General features: G+C 51.4%; 2 protein-coding genes across 2 annotated transcripts in view; one reads left to right on the top strand and one right to left on the bottom strand.

Annotated features, from left to right (window-relative positions):
* Dis3l2 (DIS3 like 3'-5' exoribonuclease 2) overlaps nucleotides 1-23,398 on the top strand; it is a 401,227-nt gene that overhangs the window by 17,483 nt on the left and 360,346 nt on the right. The window contains exon 2 of the mRNA XM_070014895.1: nucleotides 7,386-7,500. The gene's annotated coding sequence lies outside the window, so the exon portion shown is untranslated. The remainder of the gene's footprint in view (nucleotides 1-7,385; nucleotides 7,501-23,398) is intronic.
* On the bottom strand, nucleotides 13,455-18,006 carry Nppc (natriuretic peptide C). The gene is made up of 3 exons (XM_070022643.1): nucleotides 17,797-18,006; nucleotides 16,990-17,300; nucleotides 13,455-13,916 (listed from the first exon to the last, which is right to left on the bottom strand). The coding sequence occupies exons 1-2, from the start codon at nucleotides 17,884-17,886 to the stop codon at nucleotides 17,010-17,012; spliced, it is 381 nt and encodes a 126-aa protein (XP_069878744.1). The 5' UTR covers nucleotides 17,887-18,006; the 3' UTR covers nucleotides 13,455-13,916; nucleotides 16,990-17,009.

Raw genomic sequence — 23,398 nt, 5'->3', positions numbered from 1 at the left:
TTGTATTCCCGCCAACAATATATTAGCATGGCCTTTTGAAAATATTCTCACCAGCTCCTGTTGTTGTTGTTATTATTATTGATAATAGCATTCTACCTGGGGTGAGGTAGAATCTCAATGTTGTTTTTATTTGCATTTCCCTTATGGCCAGAGATGTTGAGCATTTCTTCAAGTCTATTGGCCATTTTTACTTCTTCTGAGAAGCGTCTCTTTAGCTCATTAGCGTATTTATTAATTGGGTTGTTGGTTTTTCTGAGGGTTTAATTTTTAAATTCTCTGTATATTCTGGATATTAGGCCATTGTTTGATGAGTAGCTGGCAAAAATCTCTGTCTTTTTAGCTTGTTGGCTCTGTCCTTTGCTGCGCAGAAACATTTTAGATTGGTGCAGTCCCATTTATCAAGTCTTTCTTTAATTTGCTGTGCTTATGGATCTTTATTCAGAAAGTTTCTGTTTGTGACTATTGTTCTTTCCCGTGATATTTTCATGGTTTCAGGTTTTACATTGAGATCTTGATGGTGCAAGGTGATAGATAAGGGTCCAGTTTCAGTTTTCTGCATGTGGATATACAGTTTTCCCCAGCACAGAAGAGACTGTCTCACTCTTAAGCTAGCGGACTAACTCTTAAGTTGAGAGAGGAAATCTCCATGGCCTTGTCAATGCTGCTTCTAGACCTGTATGCCCCTAAAGTCATTCTTCCCCCAATCCCTGAGGGTCTGGGTTCTCCTTTCTGTCAAGTGTCTCATTTACAGCCCCGGTCTATAAGTAAACAAAGGCTCTGATCATCTGATTGTCAGGATCTGATTGTCCTCATCCAAGAGACCATGGAGAGTCCAAGGAGAAGCCTACAGCAAGAGCCTGGGATAACAAGAGGGGAGGGCTCTAGAGTTGTCCAGGCAGAGGGTAAGATGGTCATGTCCAGATTTTGGGAGACACCCCCACAGGGGGTCATAGGCATAACCCTCCCCATGGAACACTACCTATTTTCAGACAGTGTTTGTAACGTAGAAATGCATCATTATAGTCTAGTAGCCTGTAATCTTAGCTACTCAGGAGGCTAAGATCTAAGTATCACGATTCATAGCTAGTGTGGGCAGGAAAGTCTGTGAGACTCTTACCACCAATAAGTGACAGGAAAGCCAGCACTGGAGCTGTGGCTCAGGTGGTAGAGGCATAGACTTGAGCACAAAAGCTCAGGGATAGTGCCCAGGCCCTGTTCAAGCGTGCACGCATGTGCGCGCGCGCACACACACACACACACACAATCACCTGTAACGTGCTGCTTTTATTAATTTCCCAGCATGCAGTCTAGTACTAGGATAGAAATGGGCTGGGCTACAGTGATTCCTGAAGTGAGTTTCCAGGCATGGCAGCAGCAGTGTGCCTGTCCCCTGGTAATTTGCCAGAAGTGCAAATTCTCAAGCCTGGTTCAGACTTTCCAAATTGGAAACTGCAGGAGTCGCACAGGAAACTGTACTTTAACAGCTCTTCTGAAATTGCTCTAGTTGGGAGAACCACTTACTTTGTAATACTATGCAGTTCTGCCATCTGAGCACCAGAGGGCACAGGAGGGCTGCAATTTCCCCACTAAGCTTTTGGGTTTTTCTAAGGACCTGTGACCAACACCAAGATATGGGCAGACATCTTTTCTTTTCTTTTTTTAAAAGTAAATAACCACTAATATTTTGAGACTTAATAGATAACCTTAAATGCCACCATGTATGGGTCAAATTGTATTGTTGTTCTAGTACTGCTAACCTGCAGACTCAGTATATCTTCCAGGTGGTAGAATCTATCTGACAGCACTTGTTTTAATTGGACTACAAAGAACTAGAAAAGCACTGGGGTCAGAAACAGAAATGATGTCCTACTAAAGGATGAGGTGGCTCATCCGCTCCTTTCCTGGCTGTGCCTGGCTTCCTATCACCAAGCACAGGGGATCCCTGGCCCAGAGTCTGCCTTCCTCAGACTGGCTCTCCCTCTACCCTCCAATTACCTCTGTCTTTGTCTCTCTGCTCTCTCTTTTTCTTCTCTGTCTCTTTCTCACCTCTGCAACTCTCCTTTTTCTCTCTCTGTTTCTCTCTCGGTGCTGGCACCTGTGGCTTGAACACAGGCTCTTGAGCTTGCTTTGCTTTTTCACTCAAGGCTACTACTCCTTCACTTGAACTACAGCTCTACTTCTGGCTTTTTGCTAGTTTATTAGCAATAAAAAATCTCAGTGATGGGCTGGGAAGGTGGCTCAATGGTAGAGCGCTCACCTTGCATGCATGAGGCCCTGGGTTCGATTCCTCAGCACCACATAAGCAAAAAGAAAAAAGCCAGAAGTGGCCCTGTGGCTCAAGTGGTAGAGCGCTAGCCTTGAGCTGAAGAGCTGAGGGACAGCGCCCAGGCCCAGAGTTCAGGCCCCACGACCGGACCCCCCCCCAAAAAAAAAATCTCAGTGATTTGTCTGCCTAGGCTTGCTTTGAACCTCAGTCCTCAGATTTTAGCTTCCTGAGTAACTAGGATTATCATGTGAGCCACTAGTGCCTGGCCTTTATTAAAATAAGCAAATCAACTATTGAAGTATAATTTACATATATTAAATGTACTCAAGAGTTTTAAATGAGTTTTGACAAGGGTAGTCACCACCCCATTGAGTTTTTTTCATTATGATTATAACTTTTTATTATGTTCATCTTAGAATTCTCGTTTGCCACCATCATCAAGATTATTCAGATAAACAAACTACAGTTATAGACACTGTAAATATTCACTAAATGCTAAAATACTCACTTATGACTAAATATTTTCCAAATAACATGCACAGAAATACTGGTCAGAATCACAGTTCAGCGAGTCCATCCGTGTGTACCAAGCACTTCCTTGTGGCCATTAGCATTATGAGTTGTTTGACTCAACACAGTTTTAAAATACATATTGAAGACTTAGTGTGGGTTACAGAATTCTTGACATGTCTGATGCGGAAGATTCTACTGCCTACTGCTGGGTATTTGAGGTTCTCCGCCCTGATTCCTCCAGGCTTTGTGGGATTCTAGAGTGGCGAGGTTAGATGGGTAGTATGGGGTTGGTCTCGGCCCCTAGTACCTGCGCAGGAAGCCGAGGTGCTTTAGTTGGAGCCAGGTGCGCTGTGAGCAGGTGTGATTGCTGGGTTCCAAGTGCTTACATTGAGCCACAATGGTTTTTTGTTATTGTTGGGACCAGGGTTTGAACTCAGGACGATGTATTTCCTAGGCAGATACTTTACCACTTTTGAGCCATGCCCTCCGGCCTTTTTTGCTTACTCCCTCCTTTCTTCCCTTCTCCCTTCCTTTTCCTCCTTTTTTTCCTTTTCTCCTTCCCTCTCTTACCTCCCTCCCTCCTTCCATTCCTTCTTTCCTTTTTTTTTTGGAATAAGTTATTGCTTTTTTTCCTCCCAGGCAGGTTTGGATCTTAGCATTCCTACTTCTGTTTCCCCTTGTAGCGGGGATGACATGCATGAACCACTGCATGCTACTTTTTATTGGTTAAGATGGTGGACTTTCATGGACTTTTTGTCTGGGCTACCTTGAATCTCCATCTTCCCAATATCAGCCTCACAAATAGCTAGATTGGCAGCCTTGAGCCACCATACCTGGCTACAAAATGATTTTTTTTTTTTTTTTTTTTTGTCCATTGTGGGGCTTGAACTCTGAGCCTGAGCACTATCCCTGAGCTTTTTCACTCAAGGCTAGCACTCTACTGCTTTGTGCGCAGCACCACTTCTGGTTTTCTGGTAGATAATTGCAGATAAGAGTCTCACAGACTTTTCTGCCTGGGCTCGCTTCAAACCATGATCCTCACATCTCAGCCTCCTGAGTAGCTAGGATTAAAGGCATGAACCACCAGAGCCTGCTCAGAGTGATTTGTTTGTTTGTTTGTTTGTTTATTGCCAGTCCTGGGCTTGAACTCAGGATCTGGGCACTGTCTCTGAGCTTCTTTTGCTCAAGGCTAGTGCTCTACCACTTGAGCCACAGCACCACTTCCAGCTTTTACTGTTTATGTGGTGCTGAGGAATCGGACCCAGGACTTCATGCGTGCAAGGAAAGCACTCTACCCACATTCCCGGCCCCAGAGTGATCTTTTAACCATGAGACTTAGTGTGGGTGCAATCATCTGCCTTTTCTTTTCTTCTCCACTTCCAGCAAGGTGCACGGCTGCACCGTTAGCCCCCGAGGGAGTCGGAGAGAGCCTTTACAGCATGCACCCGGGGCAGGGAGCAGCTTCTTGGGGGCATCTCCAGGAGTTTCCCATGAACGGACAGGGGTGCAGGCGTGACTGAGGGGCCCAGCTTCCTGGGAACACTCATCACATTCGTGGTTCAAGGTCCCAAGTTCCCTCGTCTGAGACAACCAGACCCCGTGGTTTCTCTGAGCAGCATGCGGAAGCCGGTGGCCGGCCCGGGCCTCCGTGTTAGCGGGTCTAGGTTGTTCTTCCTTCGCACGGAGCCGGGTAGGTTTTGTGTGACGCAGACCAGGTCTTTAGAACTGATGAGCGGCCTCTTCCGTCCAGCGCAGGTTTTGATTGCATGGTTATATAGTGTTTCCTAAGACTCAGCAGTAAACACACTATGTGATCACCTGACAGACAGATATTGAGTATTTAAAGGGCCCTGGGGTGTAGTTGCTGGATGGCGAATAAGGAAAAACCCTGCCCAGGAAATTTATGTGGTGGGATGGACCAGCAAGCACAAACATGGCCAGACTAGCACAGCGCTAGGGAACCCGGGCTGCAAGGGCAGCAAGGCCCCAAGGGCTTCCAGATAGCGCCACCAGGGGTCGCCTGACCAAAGGACTGGCATGGGAGCAAAGATCAGAATTTAATAAGGAGGTGTGTCTGGCTGTTTTCTGCTACTGTAACAAACTCCATGAGGCTGGGTATTTTATAAAGAAATGAGGTTTATCAAATTCACAGTTTTGGAGGCTGAAAGCCCAAGATCAGGCAGCTCCATCTCTTCATCCTCTGGTGGGGGTTCCCCGTGGTGACGTCATAATATGGTCGGACACAGAAAGGAAACATCTGCAGAAGAGGCTGAGGTCAAAGAATGGCTTCGCTTTTTAACAATCATCTGTCTTGAACAAGAGGCCAGCGTGAAGCCACCCAAGGATGGCAACTCCAGTGACCTTGTCACGCTCTACGGCCTTATAAACTTCCCATGACCTCTCATATCACCCAGCTGGGGACCAAGAGTCACCAAGAGTGAACCTTGCAGATACATTCGAACTAGCTCCAGTGAAGTGAATAGGTCATATGAAAATCTGGGGCAAACACCTATGTAGGCAGAGAAACAGCAAGTGCAAAGGTCCAGAGGTGACCATCAGCGCTTGAATATCTGTGTCCAGAAGGGAGGGGAGTGAGACTTAGAAGCAGAGAGAGCCACCGAGTGCTATCTGTAGTGAGATGTGTGGGGTGTGAGACGGAGGGCAGGTAAGAGCGGGGACAGGTGAGATGTGGGCAGGGCCAGAGCGAGACTGGAAGATGGGGAGACAGTATTGGCTCTGGCACTGGCCGAGGGAAAGCTGTGTAGTTGGAGAGATGGTTTCTGCTTAAAATCCTGCTGCTCTGAGACATGTTATGTCCGAGGATGGCAGCCTGTGCTTTCGTGGTTGAGCGGCTTGTGGCGGGAAGGGCTCTGCTGGGGAAGCAGGCTCTGCTCCACGCGAGGGACATGAAGGTGCTCACCAGGGAGTGGGCGGGGCCAGCACCACACTCTTGGACTTTCCAGCCTCTTACACACACACACACACACACACACACACACACACGCGTGCATGCCTGTGCATGCACGCACACATCACACACTCAGGACTGTCATCCAAGCTACTTGGGAGAGGAGATTGGGAGAATCATGGTTTGAGGCCACCTTGGGCAAAACCGTCTGTGAGATCCCATCCCAGCTGAAAAGCTGGCTGGATGCTCTGCACCTGCTAGCTTAGCTTAGCTTAGCAGCGAGGGGGGGGAGGGGAAGGCAGAGAATTGTGGTGCAGATCAGCCCAAGCGTGATGTGAACATTTTCGTTGTTGTTGTTGTTGTTGCTAGTCCTGGGCTTGCACTCAGGGCCTGGGCACTGTCCTTGAGCTTCTTTTTGTTCAAGGCTAGCACTCTACCACCTGAGCCACAGTGCCACTTCTGGCTTTTTCTGTGTATTTGGTACTGTGGAATCGAACCCAGGGCTTCATGCATGCTAGGCAAGCGCTCTACCACTAAGCCACCTTCCCAGCTGGTGAACTCCTATTTGAAAAGTAATGAAAGCTAAAAGAGTTGGAAGCATGGCTGACGTGGTAAAGTGTCTGCCTAGCAAATACAAGGCCCTGAATTCAAATCTCAGAAACTGCCCAAAAAAGCGGGGAGTAGGGTGGGGAGGAGATAGAAGCCTAGGCAAAGCTGTCAAGCACAAATACAAATGAAATTGATACAGTCAAGAATCCAATGCATAGCCAGGGGTGGGGGGTGGGAGTGTGCCCTCCCACCCCCAACCCCCACCGTGGCTCACACCTATAATCCTAGCTACTTAGGAGGCTGAGATCTGAGGATCTGCCCTGGCAAGAGAGTCTGTGAGACTCTTATCTCCAATAAACCACTAGGAAACTGGAAGTGGCGTGATGGCTCAAGCGGTAGAGCGCTCGTCTTGAGCTGAAGAGCTGAGGGACAGCGCCCAGGCCCAGAGTTCAAGCCCCATGACCAAAAAAAAAAAAAAAAAAAAAGAATCCAGTGTGTATCCTACAAAATTAGGAAGAGCGAGGGAGGGGTGGCCATGAGGGATGGGTGAGGCTCTTGAAAGGGTGACGTTGATGGAGATATATCGTACTCATAAATTGCTCTGTTAAATGGCAATTCCCGTTACTACCAAAATACAATAAAAAAAAAAAAAACAGGATCGATGGTGTTCACATCACATAGAAGTGAATCTAGTAGGGGATGAGTGGCAGGAAAGAGGCATTCTCTCAGTGGTACAGATGTGCCTCAGTTTCCTGCATCATAGATCTCCTTTGTTTCTGGGCCCAAGTCAGGCAAGCCAGGTGACTGGTTTTGCCCAATTAAATAGCAGTCCAAGTCTCATGTATGCCCTCCCCCGCCCCTCCAGGGGAGAAGCCCTGGAGCCTCCAGCCAGCTCTTCCTGGCCGCTCTCTTCCTCAGCCTCGCTGATGTGGACGCTGCCTCAGCTTGGATCCTGAATGGCCCGCAGAGGCTCATCTGATAGAGCCATTTTTTAAATCCCCAGGCTGGTGCTATGGGGAGGTGGCAGAACATTTAAGGGCGGTGGGGGGGGGGGCGGGGGGGTAATGAGAGATCATGGGGTCACTGAGGGCAAGTCATCAGAGGAATAATGGGACCTACAGGTGCCTCCTCCATCTCTTTGCTCCCTAGGTGGTAAGGCAAGTGCTTCCGGTCCACTCTGACCCCTGACCTCCCACCAGGATGAGCTGCCTGCCGCAGGCCCACTGCCATGGCTTCCCGGACTGGAAGCTGGAAGCTCCAAACGGTGAGCCTGAACAAACCTTTCCTCTTTGCAAACCAATGACCTCAGGCATTTTGTTATAGTGACAGACAACTGTCAAACACAAACGGTACGACACTGAGTGAGGAGCTTAGGTGTAAGACAGACTTTGTAGGCCCAAGAAACAAATTTTTGGTGTTTCAAAAGTCACTGAGATTTTGTTGTTGTTGCCATGGCATGGCATAACTTCACCTATCTTTTCTATCAAATATGCTAATACTGAAACTTTATGGACTGGAACTATGACTATGTTAAAATATGGGGGCTAAGTAGAAAAACAAAAATACAAACTTATTTGCCAACATCTTCAGTCTTCAATGAATCAATAGTGGTGTAGGAGGATTTGGACATGGTAATATAAAAGGTAAAGTGTATTAAATATTTACAAAATTTCATGCTATGTAAGTAGCCATTATTTTCAAAATATCCATGTACCATTTAAAAATTGATAAAACCTAGGAATTGATAATTTAATAAAGCTGAAAGCAAACAAGCACGGAACCCAAGCCAATAAAACTTACTAATAAAGAAGCAAGACAAAATTGGTTGGGCATCAGTGGCTCACACTTATAATCCTAGCTATTTAGGAGACTGGGTCCAGAGAATCAGAGTTTCAAGTTAGTCAGGACAGAAAAATTCTCAAGAGTTTATCTCCAAGATAACCAGCACAAAGTGGGGCTGGAGGTATGGCTTGGGTAGTAAAGCACCATTCAAGAGCAAGCAAGCTGAGTGAACATGAGGCCTTAAGTACAAGCTCAAGTACCATAAAAAAAAAAAAAATTAAGGCAGGGCTGGGAATGTGGCTCAGTGGTAGAGTAGGTGGCTAGCATGCATGAAGCCCTGGGTTTCATTCCTCAGTACCACATACACACAAAAAGCCAGAGGTGGCGCTGTGGCTCAAGTGGTAGAGTCTAGCCTTGAGCAAAAGCAGCTCAGTGACAGTGCCCAGGCTCTGAGTTCAAGCCCTAGGACTGGCAAAAAAAAAAAAAAAAGGCAAAATTAAATTGTTAGGGGAAAAAAGTCAAGACTAGAGAAGAAAGGAAAAAAAAACTGAGAATGCTATATAACAATGCTCTGGGATACAGATACAGCCATGCTTAGAAACAAGTGTTCAATTAAGCATTGAAGAAAAATCCAGAAAAGTGTTAAGCAAGCCAATCTAAATAACATTATTAAGTGACAACTATGCATGCAAAAAGAAGCATTAGTCACCATACCCCAGTAGCTCACACCTGTAATCCTAGCTACTTAGTAAGTTGAGCTATGAGGGTTGCGGTTCAAAGGCAGCCCTGAGTTCAAGCCCCAGGATTGGCACAAAAACAAAACAAAACATTAGCAAGCATCAAGATACCAATTATAAGAGCTACCTGGAAAAAAAATGAAGAAAAATGCTAATGAAATGGTTAAGTTTCTCGCAACTGTGAATATTCTTTCTAAAACAGTCCCTGGCTCTCGGCTGGTTTTGGAGGAAACCCATCCTAGAAGACATCCAGATGGATCCAAACTCAAAGGGACCCCCGGGGAGAACAGCAGGGAGTGCGAAGCCAGAATCAGGAGGAGCAGACTCTCATTGGCTTCACAGATAGAAACATCTGGCTCAGGCCTGGCTTCCGGCCATGGACTAAATGTCCTGATGGGTGACAACTTCTCCCTTTGCTCTCCGGGTCTTTACTCGAAGTGCCAACCAACAGCTGACCAGCCATTCTTCTTACTGCTTGTGTGGTACTCCTTGAAGTAACTGACCATTTCCTGCCATTCTGGACTCTGTCATTTCCCCCCAATTGCTTTCTGTCATGTATTGCAAATCATAAAAGTAACCAGATGAGATGTGATAGTCACATACAGAACAGGACTTCCCAGAGTATCTACAGAAAAATCTAGAATGCCAAGTGGCGTGTTCCACGGAGAGTGCAGAAGGACGTGGCCTTCCTGAGTCAGGAGCTAAAATGAAGAGGGAGATCAAAGAGGGCGCTGCGGACAGGAAAGGGTAAGAGGATCCGATGTGGGAAAGTTCCAGAGAATTTTTTTTTTTTTTAAGAAGCGCAGTGAGCTTGAAGGCCACACTGAGGTGGTTAAGAACGGAGTTGGTGCCATGGGAGATTGAGTCAGAGATGTGAACTCAATGTGGAGTCCTGGCCTAGAGGATCAGGGGCAGAGACGTGTACTCTGGATGGGAGGCTGCACACATGGTGTCTGCCCAGGCCTTGGGGTGAGGATTGAATAAATGCTATCCTGCAATCTGCCACCAGAGAGGGGTTACTGCTGATTAGTCCTCCCTGGGAAGGGGCGGGGGGGGGAGGATGAGGGAGACCAATGGTCCACCAGACAAGCTGGGGCCAACTCACCATGACTGTGTGGATGCCTGTAGAATCACTGATCACACCGTAGTGTGAGCTGTATGGGTCTCTGATCTGATCTCTCCTGTATAGTGGTGTACTTAAGGCAAGCGAGAGTTGAGAGGGAGTTGAGATCAGCCCTCCACCTCCTCCACCAGGCCCCATCCTTTCAAAGGAAGATGCTGAACCCCATGCTTCAACCCAAGGCCCTGTTGTGCTGGTGATGGAGTTCCATTCTGCTCCACTGATTTCCACCCTGGCCATCACCCCTTGCGCATGTGCTGGCTGGCTCCTGGGAAGCTTTAGCCAATGGAGGTCCAGCAGGATGCTGGTGGAGAGGATAGTTCTCCTTCATTCTGCCCTGGTGTTGTGCACCTGAGGAAGTTCTCAGCCTGTGACATATCCTGCTGAATAATCCCCCCATCCAGCTCCGACCGTGGGATTCCTCCCACCCCTCCCTCCCTCCCTTCCTTCTTTTCTTTCCACCCTGGGTAGAACCTGCCTTCCTTCTAGGCCTGTCCTATCTCACCTACCCACACTGCTGGAAAAAAATCTCTTCAACAAGCCAACCCAGTTTCCAGAACCATGAACTAAATGCTGCTCTCGATAGGTGAGGTAGTGTGTTACAGCCACTGAAAATGCATTGAGACAGACCCTGATTGACCAATGCTCCTTCCTCATTTACCTCCTTCCCAGACAAAGGTGGTGGGCCTTCCCAGTCTGCTGCCCTGCCCCACTGCCCGGGCTCAGAGCTCTTCCCAAGGCCAGGTCCAGACATTGTGGTCTCTGATCACCTGAGTCCCTTGCTCAGGCACAGCCCCACTTCCTACTGCCCTGCTGGGGAAGGGCAGAGAAGGTGGGTCCCAGAACCACACAGCTGGCTGTGGACTTGGTCCCTCTACAGCTGGGAGATGCTACCTTGAAGTGTCATCTCTCAGAACCATGTCCTCAAGCAAGCTTGGTAGCCCAGACCTTTCCTCTAGTGAAGGTAGGAGCCCAAGGTGACATTCAGGGCCTAGTCCTTCCAGGTCAGGGCTTCTGTAGGTCAATAGCTATAGTGTGAGGGACCTAGCAAGCTTGGGGCAACGAATTTCAAATTGCTCTGAAATCTTGCTTATCCAGGACTCCAACAAAGGGCAGCACTTCCTTTAGGACACAGGGAGGGAGGCTGGAGGCCTTCAAGCATCTGGCCTTTGCTGCCCTGTGGACTGTCCACCCAGTTGGCCTGTACCTGCACAGGGGAGCTTCACACGCTGCCCAGGGGTCTCTCTGGGCTCAGAGAACCAGGACCGCAGGCAATTTCATCCCCAAGGCCCTGACTTCAAACAGATCCCTGCTGTTGTAGCTCTATGTGTGGGATGAAGGCTCCAGGCCCTACAGGCAGCATGCGATGAGATGCCTGGGGCCAGGAAGGAGGTCTGACCTGACAGGAAGCTGGGAGCTCTGGGTCACAGCCCTGGGAAAAGTTCCTGGAGGTTTGCACACATTTCCAGTGACTTAACTGAATGTCAGGCTTTTGTGACTTTCCAGAGGATAGCATCATCCCCGCTGAGGAGCCAGTCAGTCGTCACAGGACTCCAGGGCTGGAAGACAAATGGTCCTTAGCCAAGAGGTGGAAGGTCTGGTCTCACTTGGTGAGCTTTGAGAGTGGCGATTTAGGGGCCCACACATGAGTTTGGCCCTTAAATTCCTGATCTGCCCTGAGTTACTGGTGTCCTGGGTGCTGATCACTGAGAAAACCTGTCAGTTCTTATGATGGCTCCCTGCGTCCCTGAACTCACTGTCCCTTCCATCTCTGGGCTTTCAGAAGAAGGGTGTGTCCTGTCACTGGCTGAGTGCGCAGTGTAACCATTTGCCTCCCCCTCTGTCACCTTCCAGATGCTGCCTCCCCCCCCCCCCCCACAAAGCCTTCACAGCCATTGCTGTGAGGTTGGGTGCCCCAGTCCCCACCCTCGCCAACACAGGCGACGTGTCTCTAGCCACAGAGGGGAGCGACACAGAGGCATGTTATCCTGCCCAGGTCCTCCAGGGGACGGGAAGTGTCACCTGGAAACAGTGGTGGAAGTGAGGCCGGGTGGGAAGGACTCCAGCCTTCCCCAGTTGGTATCCTGCCTCCCGATGCTATGACTGGTGCACATGCCGGCAGGAAGACCAAGTGCCACCAGCCATCTCCCGGGGGACAGGTTTTGTTTTTTTCGTTTTCTGACACTCTTCTTCCAGACCTACTGACTTCATGGCCACAGAGCCATGCAGCGCCCAAGTTCCTTGAGCAAAGTACCCCCAAGCTACCCAATGCCAGCAGCCCAAAAGGCTCTTCAGGCTCCTTCCTGCCTTCGCCTCCCCGGGTCATTGGATGGGGAGGCTGCACAGGTCGACTGCTGAGTGGAGGATGTAACTGACATTACCTATCTCCAAATTAGTTACGTTTCCTGCTGGTTTCAGGAAAAGATTCTAATCTAAATTATATTCATAAATTCAAAATCATTATTCATGATTTCCTTTCAAGGCTCCATGGGGCTTAATCGTTAACAGCTTCAAGTGAAAAGAATAGCCACAACCCCCTTACAAAGCACACCCCGCACTGCACCATGGGAAATCTGATAGCCTGGATCTCCTCCAGGTCCAGTCTCAGGCTCCCAAGCTGTCCATGGCAGGCAGTCATCAAGAGATTGTAGGGGACTACCCTACAATTGTAGGGGACTAACCCTACAGCCCAGGCTTTGGGAACGGTATATAGAGGAGACCTACTCGAAGTCCAGCATCGGTGGCTCATATCTGTAATTCTACTACCCAGGAGACAGATTTGAGGACTAAAGTTCAAAGCCAGACTGGGCAAAAAAGTTATCTCCAGATAACTAAGAGTTTGTGTGTGTGTGTGTGTGTGTGTGTGTGTGTGTGTGTGTGTGTGTGTGTGTGTGTGTGTGTGAGAGAGAGAGAGAGAGAGAGAGAGAGAGACAGACAGACAGACAGACAGACAGACAGACAGAGACAGAGACAGAGAGACAGACAGACAGACAGAGAGAGACAGAGAGAGAGAGAGAGAGGGAGAGAGAGACAGACAGAAAGAGACAGAGAGAGAGAGAGGGAGAGGGAGAAGGAGAAGAAGAGGGAGAAGGAGAGAGAGAGGAGAGAGAATATGAATGAATGCAGGTACTGGGCTTGAATTTATAGCCTGGGCACGATTCCTGAGCTTTTATGCTCAAGGCTAGTGCTCTACTTGAGCCACAGCTCTACTTCTGGCTTTTTTTGGGGGGGGGGGGGGAGTGGTGGTGGTGGTAATGGAGATGAGTCATGGACTTTTCTGGCTGGGCTGGCTTCAAACCTTGATCCTCAGAGGTCAGCCTCCTGAATAGCTAGGATGACAGGTGAGAAGCACTGCGCTGGGCCCCAAGGGGATTCCGATACATATCAATCCACAGTTGTGAAGGCGACAGATACATTTGCAGGCAAATACTTGGTCTCACTCTCTCTTTGCCTCAGACTAAGTCCTGATAACTAATTAAACAAAATATAAATAAAGACAGTTTTCAAGATGTTCATGGAATGACTTTCTTTTGTTTTTGTTTTCCTTTTTTGTTTTTTTGATTTTTTTTTTACAGTTTTTCAACTAGTTAGGACAAAAACATTACAATGATTGGCTTTTTTCATTTAGTTACATAAATAAAATTTTTATAAATATCTCTTTATAAACAATATAAATAGCTTTACAACATAAATACATTTATGCATGACATGAATTTACAAACAGCAATGTCTTACAGCTGGTTTTGTCAGTCTTTTAAAAACTGTCCCTCGTCATCAAGTCGGTGTAGGTGTGTGTGTTTCATGTATGTAATATATATATATAATATAACTTTTTATTTTTCATTTTCAAAAAAATCCAAACAATAAACTCATGCCCTCCCCTCCCCAAAATAATAATAAAACAGCTGGTGTTGTGTATTCCCAGTACCAAGGGGAAAAAAAAGAAAAGAAATGTAAAAGCCACATTGCGTTTGGAGGTGTTTCCAGATGCTGGAGGCTGATGACCAAGGATGACCTCAGCTGGTAAAGCAGTTTCCAATCCTGAAAGAGAGTGGACACAGGACACTCAATTCTGGACTCTTAGCGGAGAAAGCCTAGCCTACAGTACCGTTCTAGAAGCTTCCTCCCTTTCCCCACAGCAATAGGAGACACAGACCCTCTACCTTTGCCCTATCACCCCCTGATATAGGCCTTCCAGTAGAGGGTAAGGGCCTTCCATTCTGGCCTCCTTCAGGCCCTCATCTGCTATGCCCTTGGCGCTGGGCTGCCCTGGCACAGGTTGGAACCATACCGTCCGCCAGCCTAGCCTTCCGTACTCCAGTTAACTACAGACTTTGCCTTAGGCTCTGGGTAAGGCACAGTGAGGGAAAGAAAGGGACTCCTCCTCCATCTTTTCTTTTTTAAACTCCACTGCAAACCTTCGGTAAGCTCCTCTTGTTGCCTGTGTATCTTGGTGGCCACGGAGGGTCAGAGAAGGAAAATATCTGGAGAGCTGGAATTTCTAGACTTAAGTTCCAATTCTGACCTCGACTCCCCGGGTGATCCTGGGTAGCTTTGAGCTCACCCATAAAATAGATAATAGCCACCTCCCAGGGCTGGTGTGGGGCGTCAGCAGGGGACCACGTATTAGGCATCGGCAGTGTCTGGGTCACGGCTGTCAATCAGGAAAGAGCATTTATTTCCTTTCTATGCCAGCTTCATCAAAGAAAGCAGCTGGCTCAGGATCCCCTTCAGAAGCAGGGGACTGGCCTCCGACAGCAGCTGGGCACATGGGTTGTGGGTTGAGATCAGGATGGCATGAAGGTGTGTACCAAGTGTATTAGTGCCTGCTAATGTGTGTGTGTGTGTGTGCACGCATGCCAGGTTCTGTGACAGGGAAGGCTGCACGCACATAGGCACTGAGCATGAACTGACTGGGTCAGCTCTCTCCATCTCTGTCCTCTAGCTATTTTGGCTGATTTTTTTTTTTTTTTGTCGGTCGAGGGGCTTGAACTCTGGGCCTGGGCTCTTCAGTCCACGGCAAGTGCTTTACCACTTGAGCCACAGTGCCACTTCCAGTTTTCTGGTGGTTTATTAGAGATAAGTCTCACAGAGTTTCCTTGCCGGGGCTGGCTTTGAACTGTGATCCTCAGATCTCAGCCTCCTGAGTAGCTAATTACAGGCGCAAGCCACTGGCACCAGGCTGAAATATTTTTAATCTCTGGACTCCAGGGTAAAGTTTACACTGAGGTCTAGGCCATGCCCTGTCTCTGTCATTAGTATTTTATAATCAAGTCCTACAACCATCCTCGACCGTCGTTATGATGATGCTTGGAGCCAAAGTCAACCTAAGTGGAGAAATGGCCACGACCTCTTGAGAGTTTTCATCAATATGAAAAACTTACACTGTCTTTTCTTTAAGGCCAGATGCCCGCAGGTAGGGGTGATCTGCCCTGTTGCTAGGGGGGTGGGGGGCAGGGAGAAGGCTAAGCCTGTTGACAGTAGGGGTTCCAAGAGGCTAAGAGAACTTCCAGGAGACTGATGCCCTTCCCTAGTTATGGGGTATAGAAGTCTTAGCCATTTGGATCCCCTCTACCTCACCATCCAGGTGGCCACCCTCTCTTGGGATGAACTCCCAGGCTATAACCCAGAGAAGCATACCTAACTCTTACTTAGATCCTGAAGTTGGATCTTGGTGCCTAAATTATCAGCTGAATATTTAAGGCCTTTGTCTCCACCTCTGTTATTTATACAGGAGAGAAGAGTGCAAAGGACATCATAATTAACGTTAGCCTCCAAGTGCCATAATCTTTGCTCTCAAGTGTAGGGGGAGTTGAGATCACAGATGAGTGAAGAGTACAGAATTGGGGGAATGCACACAGCCCTGTCAACTCTGGCTGCGGAGAGGGAGGTGGCCAGCTTCACCTCAGGTGGGTGGCAATTGGTAGAGCAATGAGCTGGTGTGTAGACTTCTCTGTTCAATGATGAATATTTCTAAAACCCTTTGGGTATGATGTGGGTCCTAGATAGCCTTATGCCAGCATGTGACATGTAAGTTGCTCATGAATTAATAAGCCTCCCAAGAAAATCTGTCTCATGCAGTATAACAGACCTAGGCAAGGTGCCCAGGGAGGGGCTCTTGTTTCCCCCTGGGAGAAGACAGTGGCCACTGATCAGACTTTCAGGGTGGGGAAAACAGGTTTCCCAGGCCTGGGGCAATAGACAGGGTGTAAGACGGGCAAGGGAAGCAGCTAGAGCAGAGGTAAGAGCTAGGGGCGGCAGGAGGAGCCTGACCCTCATGCACCTGTCATGTCAGATGTTGTTAATCCCTGAGGCAGCCCCGCAGCACGGGTGGGCAGCGCTAGTGGAGGTGAAGGAAGGGCAGCAGGGGGTGGAGTGGGATGTGTCTTTGCAGCAGTATGTGGCTACCACAGCAGGGACGGCTGGTAAGACTGAACTTGCCAGCTCTGGGTGGAAAGGAGGCTGTGCTAGAGACCCGAGGCCCAGAGCACAGTTTGGAGGTGGTGGTTAGGGTTAGTAAAGAACTCATTTGGGACATTTTGAGTTTGAGATTGTGGCCCAAAAAAGAGAGAGATTTAGTTTGTTATAAAATAGGGTCACAGACACCGAGGCTGGCGCCTGGAGCCACACAGCCAAGCGGCATCAGCACCCTGGACAGACCAGTTTGCCCACAGCAAGAGTCAGAATGTCCCAAGCAGGAGGGCACGCGGGTGCTGCCCACGAGGCCATTCTGTCCTGTGAGGGGCAAGTCTGGCTCCACACCTGTCCCGCGTCACGGGGCTCTTGGAAACGTGGCTGCCACGGGCACAGCGCGAGCTTGGGAACGCAGCCCCAAACCCAGAATCTCCCTTACAGCTCCCGTAATGGGTGGGCCAATGCTTCTGGCCGACTTGTGGTTCTAGGGTGGCCGGGGGTCCCTAAGCCTGTTGCTGTTCCGCGGGAAGTCAGATGGGTTCATCGAGGGAGAGCCATTTCCAACCCGGCCCGACCTTCGCTTTCTGTGAAATGGGAGGACAATTGGGGTGCCAGGGAAAATGCCTAGTGCGCACCTCATCCCGCATCAGGAGCTGCTGGGGAGGCGGACGGGTCCCACCGCCGGGCCCGGGGTACTCACCGCCGCCAGGGGTCGCCGCACTAGCATCCCAGGCCGCTCATGGAGCCGATCCGGTCCAGCTTGAGGCCGAAGCAGCCTTTGGACAAGCCCTTCTTGTTGGCTCCTTTGTACTTGCGCGCGTTGGGGTGCTCGTGCAGAAGGCGGGCCCACGCCGCCCGCGACTTGGTGTCCACGCGCAGGTCCCGGAGCAGTCGTGATCGATCACCCTTGAGGTTGGCGCCGCCGCCTCCGGGAGTCTTGTCGCCCTTCTTCTGTCCGCCGCCCGAAGCCTGGGGCTCGGCCGTCTCCTCCCCTGGTGGGGTTCGCGGGGCCTGTGGGAGAGGAGGGCGGGCGGGTGAACGGGCGCTCGGGTGGGGGGCGCAGGTGACCCGGCGGGGCCCCGCCCGGCCGCGCGGGGCGGCCGGCCCTCCTCGCCCCTAGCGCGTCCCCTCCGACGCCGGACACTTTGCCCTGGCATCCACCTGCCACGAGGCTGGCTGCAGTTGTCCGTTCTTTCGGGGGGGGGGGTGCCTACCCTGCGCCCCGCTTTTGTAGCTCTGCCACTTTCGGAGCTGCGCAACACGCAGTGGGGCTTGGGGGCCGCCAAAGTGCCGACGCGCTCCCGAGGTTGCGGGGTGTGGGGTGTGGGTGACAGCCCCCCCCCCCACAGTCCCGGCTGCGAGGACACACGTCGGAGGAGAGGGCGGGAAAGGGGGGGAGAGGGCAGTCTTCCCGCCCTCCCTCCCCTCCCCGCGCGCCACGTCCTCCCCGGCGCGCAGCCTCCCGCGCCCCTCGCCGGGCTCAGAGTCCCCCCGCACCAGCTCCCACCTTTGGTGGCGCCCCGGGCTTGGCCTCCGAGGGCCAGAGCGAGAGCAGCGTGAGCAGCAGGGCGCAGGCGAGCAGCTGGGAGAGGTGCATGGTGCCGGTGCGGTCGAGGGGCGCGGACGATGGCTCCCCCAGCAGGGACGCCCTGGGGGCAGGCGGGCCGGCGGGCAGGCGAGTGCGGAGCGGGCTGGCCGGGCTGCAGGACGAGCGCGGGCCCCGGTGCTGCGTGGCGCCGGCTGGGTGCGCTCTGAGCCCGTGGCTCCGCTCGTGCCTTTTATAATCCAACCTGCCGCTGATGTCATCCTCCCGCCCACCGGGCCGCGGGGGCCAATGGCACGGCGCACGCGGCCGAACCGAGGGCCGGGAGGGGGCTGCCCTCATCCACATCCCACCTCCAGAAGATCCCGCGGCTCGGCGGGCCGACTCCCAGTGCCTTCCGAGCCTTAAAGTGGTTCGCAGGGGAAGTCCATCTGCCGAGGGCGCGCGCACTAGTTTTGCAAGCGTCGGTGCGCCCGAGTCCCTGTGCGCCCAGGCCCCGGTGCGCCCCGGCCGCGGTGCCCACGCGCGCTCTACCTGGAAGGCAGCCTCGTTCCTCCTTGCAGGTGCAAAGGCAGGCTTAGAGGAATTAAATCTCTTATCTCAAATCACGAAACCAGTAGAGACTTGCTCTGCGAAGTCCACGCAGATCTATCTGTCTTGTTTCTAAACATGTTGGGGTGGGTGGGTAGGGGACCCTCCCGGGCGCGGCCTGCCCGCGTCTCTCACTTGCTGGTCCCGGTGCGAGCGCAGACTGCCCGACGCTGGTAGACGGTGGAGGCAGAGGATGGGGCCAGGAGCTCCCTGCGGGAGGCTCAGGGAGAGCGGGCTTTCCGGAGGGACGGCCCGGGGAGGGGCGAGCCTGCTATGGTCACGAGTGTAAGTGTCTCCGCAGCCCGGGTGTTGGAGCGTGAGCGGGGAAGCGAAAGGGCTGCCAGCGCACCGGCAAAGCACAGGTGTGTACCCGTGCGCGCGCGGTGGCAACGTAAGTCCTCCACTGCTCTAAATTTGGAGTTGACCCCACCAGCCGCCCAGAACGTTCTTGGGTTTGACCCGGCTGGTGGCTTCTGGCTGTGCAGACCCGTGGGCAACTGACCCCACCGGGGTCCATCCGAGGGCTGCGGGATGGGGGCCGCTGCAGATTCCCGAGCACTGGCGGACTTGGCCCATCGCCAACCCCACGCTACCCTGCCTGAGCCGACACGGGTGGGCACATCGCATCTGGCGCTGTACAGGCACCCTCTCTCCACTTCCTCTCCTTGCCCTGGGCGCCTTGGTCCCTCCCAGTCTAAGATTCCCCCGGGATTTACAAGGAGGCAGAAAAGCCCGGATCTCTGTCCCTTCTGCTGAGCAGGGTACGCAGAGGGGAAAATGAATATTGAGGCTGAGACTGAGTCCCGTGGGCAGAATTGGCTTTCTCAGGAAAAGGAGGAAGCACCCCAGGGTGGAGGACAGCAGAGGCCCTGGAGCTGGAGAACCAGGTGCACAAAGCCAGGCCCTGGGACTGAGGAAGCAAGGTCGGGCTGTCTGCAGTGCTGCCTTCCTGTTTTCCCCTTTCCCGTTCCCCTTTGCAGGGTTCAAATAGCTCCCTTGACGGCCCCCTCTCTTCCCCCCCCCCCCCGCCCTTTTAGTGTGGGTACTGGGACTTGAACGCTGAGGCTGGGTGCTATCCCTTTGCGTTTTCGTTCAAGGCTAGCATCTTACCACTTGAACCACAACTCCACTTCTGGCTTTTTGGTGGTTGGAGATCAGAATCTCACAGACTTTCCTGCCAGGGTTGGCTTTGAACAGCCATCCTCAGATCTCTGTGTCCTGAGTAGCTAGGATTATAGGCACCAGTGTCTGGCTTCCCCACCCATTCCTTGGTCCAGGAAGCAATTCGCAGGTGAAATTTGAGTCTGGGATGGCAGCCTCCTTCGAGGAAGATCCTTGGTCAGTTCTGCAGGTTTAACAACCCATAGAGTGACACTGTGCTTGAGACGGGAAGAGAGCAGGAAGGAGGAAAGAGGAGGGATCTCCAGGTGGGCTATAGGACAGAGAGAGATAGTACCATCCCAACTTCTCGGATACTTGCCTTGTTTGTCCCATTAAGGTTCAGAACCTTCAAGTGCCCATGACTCTCTCCTTCTGAATGCCTATAGATGAGTCCTTTCTGTCTTCTATATTCTTGGACACCTTTAGTGATGGATTAGCAACTATCTAGGTCTTCATTTTGAGTCTTGAGACTGTGGAAGCTCCTACACTCTACTCTCCATTTCCCTGTGTGGAGGGGGATTAGGAGCAGCTCCACCTAGCTGGGTGACAGCTGGGTGACAGGATGTCCAGGACTGGGCTTCAGGGACCTTCTGGGAGGTATGGAATCCACATACCAGAAGGTTTTATGCTCCCTGTGTTTCCTTCCTGAGCCTGGATTTGGGATTCCAGCTGCCTTTCCCTTGGGAAGTCTACTTCTTTCACCTCTGGCTCCAGGGACCTGGTGGGGATGAGGGAGGGTTGACTCACAGAGCAAGATTTCCTTCATCTCTGTCCGGGAGGCAGGAAAGGCCTTTTCCCAATGACTGGTGCTGAAACTGTTCCAGGCATGATGTTGGAGCTTTGGTGCTAAAGTTCCTGATGGCAGAGGAGGGAGCAAAAGCCACTGGACCCTGCGGCCCTGACAGTGTCTGTAGGGTGCTCTGTCATTTGTCACTCACGGATCCTCTAAGTATCTGCAGAACATCCATCCCCTCAGCTTGCTCAGAAACCACTTTGAGCCCCATCTCAACAGGAAGAACCCCCATGAAGTAGGCACTGGCTTTGTCAGCTGCCAAGGACAGCATCGGGGATGAGGCTACCCCCGAAGGGCTCCTTGCCCCAGCAGGGTGGGCTTCCTGGAACAGGACAAATCTGTGCCGAGCTTGACACACAGGGAAAGAGGGAAAGACGAAAGAACCTAGATAGAAAACAGATTGGCTGGGGCTGAAATGTGGCTCAGTGGTAGAGTACTTGCCTTGCATGCATGAGGCCTTGGGTTCGATTCCTCAGCACCACATAAGCAAAAAGAAAAAAGCTGGAAGTGGTGCTGTGGCTCAAGTGGTAGAGCGCTAGCCTTGAGCTGAAGAGCTAAGAGACAGTGCCCAGGCCCAGAACTCAGGCCCCACGACTGGACCCCCCCCGCAAAAAAAAAAAAGAAAGAAAAAAAGAAAACAGATAGGCTAATGATGAAATGTTTCAGAACGTACCATCCAAGGGAAAAAAAATCAAATGAGAAGCTTGCTAAGGGGTGACCCAGTGAGCGGGGCAGGTAGGAGGCCCGTGCAGTCTCTGAAGTAGGTAGGCTAGTGGGGCTTCCTGTAGTCGCAGAGGAGGCAGACTGGGGAGAGGCAATACTGAGGTCTGAAGCTGCCTCCAACGGCAGGACGCATGGCAGGGAGGGCTGTCTTTACTCTTTTTTTTCTTTTTCTTTTTTTGCCAGTCCTGGGGCTTGAACTCAGGGCCTGGGCACTGTCCCTGAGCTTCTTTTGTTCAAGGCTGGTGGTCTACCACTTGAGCCACAGCGCCACTTCAGGCTTTTTCTGTGTATGCATGCTAGGCAAGCACTCTACCACGAAGCCACCTTCCCAGCCGTCTTTACTCTTCACCCTTCATCCATAGGGGGAAGTAAGGTCCATCACAGAAGGCCCCTCTTGGGTCAGGCGCTGTCCTGTCCAGTACCAGGATGAATGGAGAACGAGAGTGGGCCCCCTTGGAGGTGTCTGGGTTGAAACAGGTGTGCAAAGCTTCTGGGCAAGGCTGCCTGGACAGAATCAGCATCTTCTAGAAGCTGGGCAGGAACTGCAGGCAGCAGCGCCCTCTCCTGGCCCAGGGGCAGCAGGGGCACGTCCCAGGCCCTCCAAGGTGGAGGACTGCCTAGCAGCCCATCTGTGTTTTCGGGTGATTATTTCATCCTGGGGCTCCCTTCCAGCTGTGTAACTTCTCAAAGAGGTGGCTACGTGAGCAGTTCTCAGGGAGGCTGGGCAGGGATATTGCAATGGGACCCTGGCCAAGTCCCATCACTGCTCAGAGCCTTCAGTTTCACCACCTGTAATTGGGAAAAGGCCATCCTTGCCTCCTGGACAGGGATGGAGGGAATCTGGCAAAGGCAGTAGGAAGCAGCTGGGGCAGATGCGGGATCTGCGTGTGCACACTCACACCCAGTGGTTCCTCACACTACTTGGGACTGTAGTGCAGTGCAGACTTTCTGGGGATGCAGAGGCCCGGCTGGGTCTCCTTGCACTTGACCCCTTAGCTCTCAATACCTGTGCCTATCTTGACCTTCAGAGTGGAGCTGGAACCAAGGAGGCATCATCATTCTTCGGAGGCCAGAAATTCCAGGAAAGCTTTGAGTCTTTTTCTGACCTAGGACACCCCCACCTGACAAGGCAGCTGCACTCCTTCCTCTTTCCCAGGAGCCCTGCCAGCACCTGCTCCAGATGGCCTCCAACTCCTCTGTCCTACGCAGGCCCATGACGTCAGAGTTTATCCCTCCCTTCCTTCCTTTCTTCCTTCCTTCCTTTCTCTCTCTCTCTCTCTCTTTCTTTCTCTCTCTCTCTTTCTTTCTTTTTTCTCCTTTTTATTCATCAAAAAGATAGACCCTCAAGAGATAAGACTTAGTTCCTTTGGAGGGTCAACTGCTCCCCATCTGGCTGTCAACAGGCAGGTGAGAGGTGCAAGGGTTACGGCTTAATCCCTGAGAAAGGGAGCAGGGTAGAGGGAGAGGGGCCGGCTCAGCACCTCAGTTCTGCATGGAGCCCACATGCCAGATGTTTGCTGAGGAAATGGGTTTGCTGCCAGGCTCTCTGCTCTTGGGAAGAAGGCTTGCCTTGGCCGGGCTCTGGCAAAACGTGGGTCCTGTGGAGATATCTAAGCAGTGAGCCATTCCTTTGCTGTTCTGGGGGGGAGGGAAGTGGGGGGGGGGGAGTCCCAGCAGCAGCCCCGTTTTTGGTTTGGATCTGGAAGAGGCTACTTTTTGCTCAATCTTGGAGCTGTTGTTTCAGATTTGGAGACCACCGTCTTCAAAGATGGGAGTTTCTCCTTGAGAATGGAAGGGGCCGAGAGTATTTTACAGATGCCCCTTAACTTGGCCGCTTCCCAAAAGGAGTGATGGGCTGATGGGCTGGCCTTGCCAGGAGCCAGAGCCACAAGTCAGTTTGAGAGAGCCACATGTCTGGGTTTTCCAAGCCAGAAAGTTCTCTCCAGATTTCTATCCCATGAATATGCTATCAGTCACTGCTCTCTCGTGAGTGGTCAGATTCTAAAAGGAAAATGACAAAAAAAAAAAAAAAACATGAAGGGGGGAGGCAGAGAGGCAGAGAGAGAGAGAGGGAAATAGAGAGGCAGAGAAGAAGAAGAGAGAGAGAGAGAGAGAGAGAGAGAGAGAGAGAGAGAGAGAGAGAGAGAGAGAGAGAGAGAGAGAGAGAGAGAGAGAGAGAGAGGACCAAGCCAGATACCTGCCAGGGCTGGAGGAAACATAACTTTTTGTATCTGTGCCCAATGAGTAACATCTTACAACAAATCTGCCTCTGAGTTTGCTCAGGGAGATCCCTTGGGT

This window comes from Dipodomys merriami, unplaced genomic scaffold, assembly GCF_024711535.1.
Source record: "Dipodomys merriami isolate MVZ:Mamm:240054 unplaced genomic scaffold, mDipMer1.0.p SCAF_1, whole genome shotgun sequence".
NCBI lineage: Eukaryota > Metazoa > Chordata > Mammalia > Rodentia > Heteromyidae > Dipodomys > Dipodomys merriami.
This window is presented reverse-complemented; position numbering and strand designations above follow the sequence as displayed.